The 9,782-nt window shown below is 50.7% G+C and overlaps 1 protein-coding gene across 8 annotated transcripts in view; it reads left to right on the forward strand.

The window, feature by feature from the left end:
* BAHCC1 (BAH domain and coiled-coil containing 1) overlaps nucleotides 1-9,782 on the forward strand; it is a 117,535-nt gene that overhangs the window by 101,628 nt on the left and 6,125 nt on the right. For 7 of the 8 annotated variants that reach the window (XM_083727339.1, XM_083727338.1, XM_083727340.1 and 4 more), the window contains 11 exons: nucleotides 311-425; nucleotides 982-1,249; nucleotides 3,060-3,245; nucleotides 3,920-4,227; nucleotides 4,880-4,981; nucleotides 5,318-5,450; nucleotides 6,082-6,196; nucleotides 7,435-7,510; nucleotides 8,652-8,760; nucleotides 8,916-9,035; nucleotides 9,496-9,669. In XM_083727339.1, coding sequence (XP_083583465.1) covers nucleotides 311-425; nucleotides 982-1,249; nucleotides 3,060-3,245; nucleotides 3,920-4,227; nucleotides 4,880-4,981; nucleotides 5,318-5,450; nucleotides 6,082-6,196; nucleotides 7,435-7,510; nucleotides 8,652-8,760; nucleotides 8,916-9,035; nucleotides 9,496-9,669 — 1,706 coding nt within the window. The remainder of the gene's footprint in view (nucleotides 1-310; nucleotides 426-981; nucleotides 1,250-3,059; nucleotides 3,246-3,919; nucleotides 4,228-4,879; nucleotides 4,982-5,317; nucleotides 5,451-6,081; nucleotides 6,197-7,434; nucleotides 7,511-8,651; nucleotides 8,761-8,915; nucleotides 9,036-9,495; nucleotides 9,670-9,782) is intronic. The other variant, XM_083727342.1, reaches the window with a different exon arrangement.

Consider the following 9,782-nt stretch of genomic DNA (forward strand, 5'->3'; position numbering starts at 1 on the left):
CAAGGCAGGCAGCAGTAGCCACAAGAATTCCCCCATAGTTTTTTCTCATATAGCCTTAAAGTCTTGAACCAACGTTTTATGGTAATTGATGCTGCATGGAATTGTAGATGCTGAGAACTGGCGTGTGTGCGTCTGTGTGTGTGTGCTCATTCCATCCTGAAAACCTAGGTAAAAATTCCTCCCTTTGTGTAAGGCTCCACCTCTGCACCTTATCACCCTATGGCCTCCAGCCCCTAAATGGAGGAGTCAGTGAGCTGAATTGTCTTTCCATTGGGCTTTTTCCAAACTGAGCATTCTTTCCCATTCACAGGTCAGTAAAGGCCAGCTTATCTCTGCTGTGTGCAGAGCTGCGGGCTGAGGGAGAGCCGAAGAAGAAGAAAAGGAAAATATCAGAGACTGCTTATGGTGGCATTAAAAACTCCCAGGTGAGTCCAGCACAGAGCCTTATCTAGCACAGCCATCCTCTTCATTCTTTCACCTTCCTGGTCGTTGAGTAAAAAGTAGCTTGTCGGTGAACAAGCTAGGCCTGATCAGAACCATTGACATTCTGCCCCTGCCTTCCAAAGCCAGTCAGATGGGGAAGACACTCGCCACATCAGCCACGATGCTTTAGGCTTTGAGGACTGGCCTAGTGAGATCTCTGGGATGCTGTATCTTCATATGTGAGACACTCGCATCTCCTTCATCTTCCAGTATATTGCGGTCCTCCCCCCCCCCCCCATAGGCAAAGTAAGGCAGAAATGTGCACAATTGTACAATTTGAGAGTTTCATTTTACCGATCACATAGGAAGCTGCCTTCTACTGAACCAGACCATTGGTCCATCTTACTCAGTACTGTCTACACTGACTGGCAGCAGCTCCCCAGCGCCCTTTCCAATGTACCCTGATTGTAAGAAACAGATGTGAGCGGGAGGGAGTGGGAGACGGCGGAGAAGGCAGCTTTTGGACCGTAGTGACTCGTGTTTGTTTCCATGCTGCAGGAGAAGGTGCGCTGCAAGAAGAGCAGCTCCCAAAACAAGCTGGCTTCCACCGTGGTGCACAAGGTCTCCCATCTCAAGCAGAAGGTCAAGAGCAAAGGCTTGCCTGCAAACATTGGCCCGTTCCGACGGAAAGAGCCCAGCCCTGGTACCAGGATCCAAAAGAAACTCTCCCGGCCCAAGAGCTCCAAAGCAACGCCTTCTGCCAAATACCCACAGCAGGACCTCACTACCTCAGAGGTCAAGCCAAGCACAGGAAATACTGATGCAGGTATGGGTGGCGGTGGAAAAGGGTGGGGTTTGCTGGGAAGCAAAGGTTGGCAACGCTGTAGACCCTGTTGGCACTTCTTGTCAGAGATGCGCACCAGTTGCCTGTTTGCTACCAGCATGTTGCTATTAGTAAACGAAGCCTTTAACAGCTTGGGAGCAGATGATTTGCAGGATCACCTTGCCTCATATTGCACTTGACCACTTCGATCTGTGGAAGTGGCACTGTTACAGGTGCTGCAAAATAAATCAGTCTTCTAGTGTGGCAGCACTTGCACTTTGGAACTCCCTGCCTATTGACAACAGGCAAGCGCCTTTCACTGTACTCTTATTACCGGCGTTTCCGTACGCTGCTCTGGTTTGCCAGAAGCGGCTTAGTCATGCTGGCCACATGACCTGGAAGCTGTATGCCGGCTCCCTCGGCCAATAAAGCGAGATGAGCGCCGCAACCCCAGAGTCGGCCACGACTGGACCTAATGGTCAGGGTTCCCTTTACCTTACTTAAACCATTGTTTCTTTAGGCAAACCTCTTCAGACATGTAGCTGTGTGTTTCATCTCTTTTTAGCAACTATTAGTTTTAATTTTCTTCTGGATTTTTTTTTTAAATAACCTGTTTTTAACTGAGTTTTAGCCACAGCGGTATTGTTTTATTTTCTATCTTTGTAAACCACTTGGTGGTTTTCTTGCAATCAAGCAGTAACTAAATGTTCTTAAATAAGTAAGAGGTGAAGAGGATGTTAGTAACTTTGCAGCTGTTGCCTTGCTGTATCTGTCACGGCTAAAACAGGCCCTGGGACAATTGCTGACCTCCGGCCCTGTGGAAAGGGAGTATGTGTGTGTCCTGTAGGGCAGTGTGCTGGACTCCCAAGACACAGAATCCCTACCGGCCCTCCCACCTTCCCACTAGGGAAAGGCAAAGCGCAATTTGTCGCTCCCAAGCCGTTCACGGAGCAAGTTCATCCTCCAGAAAGAAAAAAAAACCTGTTATCTTCTGCTCTGGCCAGGAGCTTTTGCCGCTCAGCGCATTTCCTCCTGGCAAGCAGAGGAAGCTGTGGAATTTAAAAATAGCTGCACGTGCTGGCCTCTGCTGGGGCCAATGTCCGCTCCTGTTTGACTGCAGCCTTATGGGTTTCCCTTGGAACTTCTGGGGCATCTTATCAGGAAGCCAAGGCTGAGACAGAAATCCTGCTTCCACTCCCCAAAGCCAAAAGAACAAAGGGACATTGTCAAGAGGGGCAAGAGCCAGGATGTAAGAACTCAAGATTGGGAGAGGGGGAGGAGGATACGCAGGCCAGATTTGCTGCGGGGTTGACAGAGGGGGGCCCAAAACACCCTCCAAGTTGTGTGCCTGGGTTTTTTGTTTCGTTACGTTTGGAAGAGCTGCTGCCCCACTGTTGTACCCATGATGAGCACCCCAGGGCAGTTTATCAGGGGCTCCTCCTGCATTAAGTCCTCAAATCCAATGGTTCCCAAATGGTGGATTGCTGCCAAAAATTCATTAAAAAAGAGGCAGTGCAATAAAATGCCCCAAACAAGATGTATAAAATGTTTTGCAAGCTGCTGGCTTTGAACTCTCGCTTCTCAGTTCGTGTTAGGGTATATAGGCCTCAAAAACAACGCAGCAATTGTCTTGGGTGTGCCTTGATGACAGAAGCCTGGACATCAGTGTAGGGAGGCATCATGTAGAATGCCTTGCATCCCCTCCCTGTTATGGTCCATAATGTCCTCTGAGTCCCTCCCCCATCTTGAGATGGCCTGCTCCCTCCCTCCCTCCCTCCCTCCCATTTCTTCTGATTCTCCTCTCTGCCCGCAGATGACAATCGCCACAAAGACTATGAAAGCGACGACGATGGTGGTGTTGACGACTTGACCAGCGACACCAGCTCCACCCTTCACATGACAGTAAACCCTGCTGTGATTGGCCCCTCTCCTTCCTCGGTGGTGAAGATGGAAGCGAATCAGAAGGCAAAGAAGAAAAAGGAGAGGCAGGGGCTGCTAGGTAATATGAAACAAAAAGTGGCAAAACATTATTGGTAAGATGCAGGATTCATCCCAGCTGGCAGAGAATAAGGCACTGAAGCCTGGTAAGAAAATAATTTAAGATTGCATCGGGTCCTCCTGTTTTCCCAGTCAGTCCATCCTGCCAAATTGTGGCTGTGTATGCACTATGCCCTTAAAGCACATTCGAAGCACATTTTCCCTCTCAAAGAATTCTGGGCACTGTAGTTTATCCCTCCCAGAGTTACTGTTCCCAGCAACTCTTAAACGACAGTGCCCAAAATTCTTTGAGTGGAGAGAATGTGCTTTAAAGGTATAATAGTATGTGCATGGCCCTAATTTTAATCATGCGCAAGGATGGATGCAAGATGACAGTGAATGATTCATATGGGCCCAACTCTTAAATTACAGGGAATCTGGGGGCGCCCGTCCAGGCGAGGTTCTGAGATCCAGCTTCTGGTATCACACTGCATACCAAAAGCAAAGCCCCCAAAGAAGGGGGGGGGGGGAAGGCTATGAGACTGGCTCACAAGCTGCTAATGGATATGGGGCTGCCCAAAATCTGCACTTGTGTTATGCTTATTCCTATTATACGAGCCAGGCTGTGTAAGGAGAAAGGAAGACCTGGCCAGGGCAAGGTATCAAAAACTCTTAAACTCTTTTGTATCCCCCCAGGGCCCTGCCGGATCCCCAGTCCCGAGGGCCAAGTCAAAATCAAGCGGCGCCCGGTGAAGCCCGGCGTAGGGAGGCTGGAGAAGGTGCCCGTCTGCCGGGCAGCATCTTGCGAGGCTTCCAGCAAGAAGAAGTTGAAGAGCAAGGCCAAGGAGCTGCAGTGCGGGCCTGGGACATCGGCCGCGAACGAGGGGCTCTTCTCCGGCAGCCAAGCCCGACTGTTTGCAACCCGGGACGATGCAGGAAAGCTCAACAGTGAACGCCTCAAGAAAGCCACGCGGAAGAGCAAGGTGCTGCAGTCGGCCCTCAGGGTGAGTATGCACGCAAAAAGGCCAGACTGGAGGTGTGCCTCAAGGGAGTGGGGGGGGGTGCCAGGGGCGCTGTCCCTGGAAGGAAGGTGGGACCCAATGGGCTGGAGCGAGCTGGATGCAGCAGGGCAGTGTTTCTGCCAAGCAGACGGGCCCCTTCCAGGTATGAAGCACTGAGGAAAGGGGTGGGTCTTAGAATTGGCAGGATGGACGCGTAGAATTGGAGATCAGAAAGAGGCCAGTTTTAAAGAAGACTGGGAAATGTTTGCAGAATACTTAAAAACTCGTGTAAGTAGGATTTGAATAAGGGCCGCAGTGGGGGTGAACTTTCTGTTTTTCCTTTGTGATAAGGCAAAGGTATAGAATAACGATAATACGCAGCCTAAATTGAAATTTTGGGGGAACCATGGAGGGAGGTAAAGTTGTCGATGAAGAGATTGTTAAACTAGAAATGTTGTTAAAATGTTTTGGGGTTTTTTTTGTTAAAAATTTATAAATAAAAACATTTTTTAAAATAAGAGAGAGAAAGAAGATGGTCTTTACAGCCATTTGTGTCAGGGTAGGTACTCTGTAGAGCACTGCTCCTTTGCCCGGAGATTTCTGTGTTGGCCGGCCTTTTCCCTAACCCCATTTTCTCCTCCCTCCCTCTTGGCAGAGAAAGAATGGGGCACTGGCGCTCTCTCCCCGCAATGCCAAGGCCATCCTCAGCAAAGGCAAGAAGCTGGCCAAGGTCAAGAACAAGGTGGTCAGCAAGCAGGTAGGAAAGGGCCGCCACCTCCTGCAATGCAGGGCATGGGTAGTTCAGCACCACTTGCCCTCTCCTAAGGGTCCTACGGCTGCCGCCATTTTCCTCCAAGGAGGAGCTGATGGCTCGGATCTGCCTTGCTGCTGTCAGGGTATTTGCTGGGTGGGAACTCCTCTGGCTGCCCTGAGAATTCATCCAGTGGGAAATGGCCCCATCTAGCACAGGTCAGGGTGGTGCAGAGGTTTCACTATTGATTCGGGATTTAGGAGACCCTTGTTCCATCCCTTCGCGCCTTGGGCAAAGACACAGTTTGTCACGTGCGATACATTTTCTCCTTGGCTTTTCCAGTGCAAAGGCCGGGCGGTCAGCCGGCTGATGGAGAGCTTCGCCATTGAGGATCACTTTGAGTTTGATGATAACAGCAGCTTCTCTGAAGAGGAGGAGATGCCCCCCACTGGTACGGAGCAAGACATGACCCCCGGTGAGTTTTGGCGCTCCCTCACAGTTTACCATTCAGTTGCTGGAGGTGGGAGCAGGGGCCAGTAGAGTCTCTCTCTCTCTGCATGTGTGTGAACCACACAGATCATTGGACAAGAGCAAAGGCAGACGAAAGGAGGAGAAAGTATTCGAGATGGAGGGTGGTGGTGGTGGTACATAAGCTGCCGCTGAAGCGAAATCTGAGGCGGGGCAGACAGGGGTGTAGAGCAAGACTGCTGCAGTGGGTCGCTGGGAGGTGCAGAAAGGCTCTGGGATGATGCCGTGTATTGGAGACCACACCACTGGGTGCATTTCTTGGCTCTGCTCCAGTCTCCACGTGTGGACGAGGCTGGGGAAACATCCCCCCAAGAGCTGCGGTCTTGGTAGTTTGTTAATGAGTGTGCAAGCCCACCCTCTGTTGTGTGCTCGCTGCAAGAGATGCAGTCTTAAGAGCTGCAGGTCCTAAACGAAGGTGCTTGCTGGCCAGCTGGATATACCTTTTTAATAATAGTTTTTGTCATATCCTGGAGGCAGATTCCAAACTATATATATGGTTGAGAAGTATGCTGGTTTAAGGAATGGGGGAGCCGTGTGAGCTGTGGATTCATGCCTTGCTCTGCCTTGTTTGGCTGCAGCCCAGTCATGCACCATTCACAAGGAGGATCTCCAGGATGGACTGCGCGTGCTCATTCCCAAAGAGGACAGCCTGCTCTACGCCGGGAGTGTGAAGAGTTTGCAGCCACCAGACATGTAAGAACCCCCATTTTTCCAGGCACAAACATGGGCAAGAGATGCAAGGAGAGAGGGGTTGGCGTTTCTTGCAAGATCAAATGGCAGCACACCGATATTTAAGGGGGCAGGCAGTTCCTTTCCTCTGCTCTCCGGGGCTTCCTTCCTCCTTTGTGCTTGCACAGTTGCAGTCCCTTTAATACCCTTTCCTTTAAAGCAGGGTTTTCCAAACTTGGGTTTACCGCTGTTTTTGGATGATTCCCATAATCCCTGAACACTGGTGTTGCTAGCTAGGGATGATGGGAGTTGCAGTCCAAAAACAGCTGGAGACCCAAGTTTGGGGAAAGCCTGCTTTAAAGGGAGGGATGGGAAAACCATGGCCTTATAGATGTTGTGGGACTGGCGCTCCATGAGACCCAACCAGTTTGGCCAGTGGTCAGAGATGATAGGTGTGGTGGCCCTCCGGATGTTGCTGGACTACACGTTTCCCCATCTCTGCTTTAAAATAATACCACCACCCTTGCCCAAGGCAACATGCTGCAATGTTCACATGACCTCAAAATTCAATATCGTGGCCCTATCTTCCTCACCCGCAAACAGAGTGGCAGGTGATCTCCATCCTGATACCTGGCAATTCAAAGCCAATGCTTTCCCTCTGCCTACCTGCCCCGCTGCTCTGAACAAAAAGCACACCGTAGCCTCTGTGGTGCAGAGAAAAGATGGATGTGAAAGTTCAGAGGCCCCTTCTATTATAAGTTTCTGGTATGGTCTTGGGTAAGCTTTTACCTGTCTGCAGAATAAGAGTAATAGCCACCTGCCCTGCATAAAATAGCTAATTTTAAAATGTGCTCCATAAAAGCACTGGCCTACCACTCCTGTGTTTCCTTACCTGTAAGTAAGCCTCACAGAGGTGAGACTTACTTCTGAGTAATTATACTATTGGGTTGCGCTGTTTACCCCTGTAGCATGTTTTTCCGCTATTCCTGAACCAAGCTTTTAGCACCCTTCCTGTCCCCAAATTGAGCACCAAGTGCTCTTCGCCTACTACTCATATGGACCTGTGGACCGAGCAGTGAGCATCATGCGCTCCCAACTGCACTGAGCTAGGCCAAAAGGCAAGCGCTCTGTTCCCTCCCCCGCAAACCGAGGATTGAATGTCCCATTTCACATCTTGTCAGAATGAGCCAAGCTGAGTTCTTTTCCAGCCTTTCACATCTCCAGCTGTATAAATCTCTGCCGTTGATTTGTCCCTCCCGTAGCTACAGCATCGTCATTGAGGGAGAGCGAGGGAACCGGCAGAGGATCTATTCCCAGGAGCAGCTGCTGCAGGAGGCGGTGAGTCCCTGCAGATCATGGCCTGGGATTAATCAGGCCTGCTTAGGCAATTGGGGGCGGAGAAGCTGGGCTGCGAATGCAACTGGGAGCAAGAGCAAGTGGTGCATTCATGAATCTGGGATTTACCTGTGAGGCAGGGAGCAGAGAGTGCTGCTCCCCTGTGCCAATGTGCAAAGCGCAAGCTGGCACAGCACGCTGGAGAGAAGCATTTTTGCTGAGGCAAGCAAGGTACACTCAGGAGGTGCATGTCTTCTGGGTACCAGGGCCTGAGATAGTGTGGTTGTAGGGCGAAGGGCAAGATGCATGTTTACATTATTCTTTTCAGTGCTTTGGGGGCTTTAGGACCAAAAGGCGATCTATAAAGACAACACAACACAACGCTAACTGGGAGGGATTAGATGCACTTGCACAGTGCACAGGATTTGTCATGGTCAGCCTAGCTTCAGTGTTGATCTTCCACCAACCGGTATTGGAAGGCTTGCATAGAGTTTGTAGCCACACCTGGCTTCTTGCTTTCAAATGCTCTGAGGGACAGGATACCTCCCTTTCTTCCCAGCTGCGCATCACAGTGCCCAACAGGATGTATGAAAAGCTGCTGTTCATTTTGATAGTGCTGTGCTCCCATCCCCCAGTGAGGAGACAACCTTAGCTGATGCTTGTGTTGTACTGAGACATCTTCATCACACTTGGTGCAGACTTTTAGAATCCAAGCAGTTCTGACACTACGGAAACATCAGCTCAGTGTTAATAAACTGTGCTAATCAAATATGCCCAGTTACTGATTCTGCGGTTTGTCTGTCGTTAGCAACTTTGGTTTTTCCAAACCAAATCTTTGGAGTGTTTGGAAAGTAAGGAGCTTAGGAAAAGGGCAGCATTCAGTGGTGTCTGGGCAGAATGCGTGGAAAGAGAATGTGAGTGGAGACCATGGCAGATGAGCAGATAGCCATGCAAGGCATGGAATGCCGGTGCCTGAATACTAGAGCCTCACCACACACCCAGTTCTGCCAATCTTGTTCCATCTTCTCCTTGACAGTCACTCTATGATATACAACGTGAAGCATTGCCCTTGGCTAGGCAGTAGTGGCAGCAACAGTGCCTTGCTAAGAGCACCTGCCAACCAGGACCTTTTGTTTCTTCCCAGGTTCTGGATGTGCGGCCGCAGTCAAGTCACAGCCTCCCACCTGGCACCCGAGTCTGTGCTTACTGGAGCCAGAAGTCCCGCTGCCTCTACCCAGGGAATGTCATTCGAGGTGAGAGGGGCTGGCCAATACAGACCCCAAGGTGGGGAAGAGTCAGGCATGCAGCGAGCAACCAGGTCCCTGGTCCAGAAAAGGGTGGAGAGCTGGCTTGAGATGTGCGCGTGTGTTTGTCTGTCCCCAAAGTTAACACAGATTCTGTCCCACAGGTTCCTCAAGCGATGAAGAGGATGATGCAGACTCGGTGCTGGTAGAATTCGACGATGGGGACACGGGCCACATTGCAGTGTCTAATATCCGCATGTTGCCACCCGATTTCAAAATCCAGTGTAAGCATCCTTGGATGGGAGGAATGCAGCGTCAGTTGTAGCTGATGCGCTTCCGTGTTTTGTTTTGCCTCGGGAGATCAAAACCTGCAGAGGTTCTAATGCAGAGCCTCATCCATGCTGGGGCTTTTGCTAAGGAGCAATTTCCTTGCTGCAATCTGCGCCTTGGGCGCAGCTTCACTGCACCTTGTGCCCGGTTGGTTATAAAACTCCCCGCAGCTCTGGGCACAGTGGCCATTCCTTTCGGGCATACGAGAACGTCCTGCGCTTTCTGGGCTAGGTGCAAGGGGGATCTTGCCAGCCTGCACATGACCATGAAGAGCAGGAGATGAATATTGCCACAGGAGAAAGTATGAAAGGCAAATTCAGATGGGCCACCAACCTATGAATTCAGGAGGCACCCTTAGTGAGTCTTCACCTGCATCTGAGCTTGAGATTTCTAACTCCCCCCTCTCTGCTACAGGCACAGAGCCTTCTCCTGCACTCTTGGTCTCCACCTTCTGCCGTCGCAACAAGAGGTCTTCCAGTGACGTTCCCCATTCCAGTGAATCGGCACCAAGCCTGTGCGCTGAGGGGCGTGAGAGCTCAGAGTCAGCCAAAAGCACCGGCAAGAAGGCAACAAGCAAAGAAAAAGCTGGTAAGCCATTTCTCCATCACTTGCCTTTCATTAGAAAGGCGCTCAAAGGTCCTGTGTCTGTCTTGCTTTTTATCCTCACCCAAAACCCTGTGAGAGGGATTAGGCGGAGAGGG

Source organism: Podarcis gaigeae (assembly GCF_964106915.1).
Source record: "Podarcis gaigeae genome assembly, chromosome: 2".
Taxonomy (NCBI): Eukaryota; Metazoa; Chordata; class Lepidosauria; order Squamata; family Lacertidae; genus Podarcis; species Podarcis gaigeae.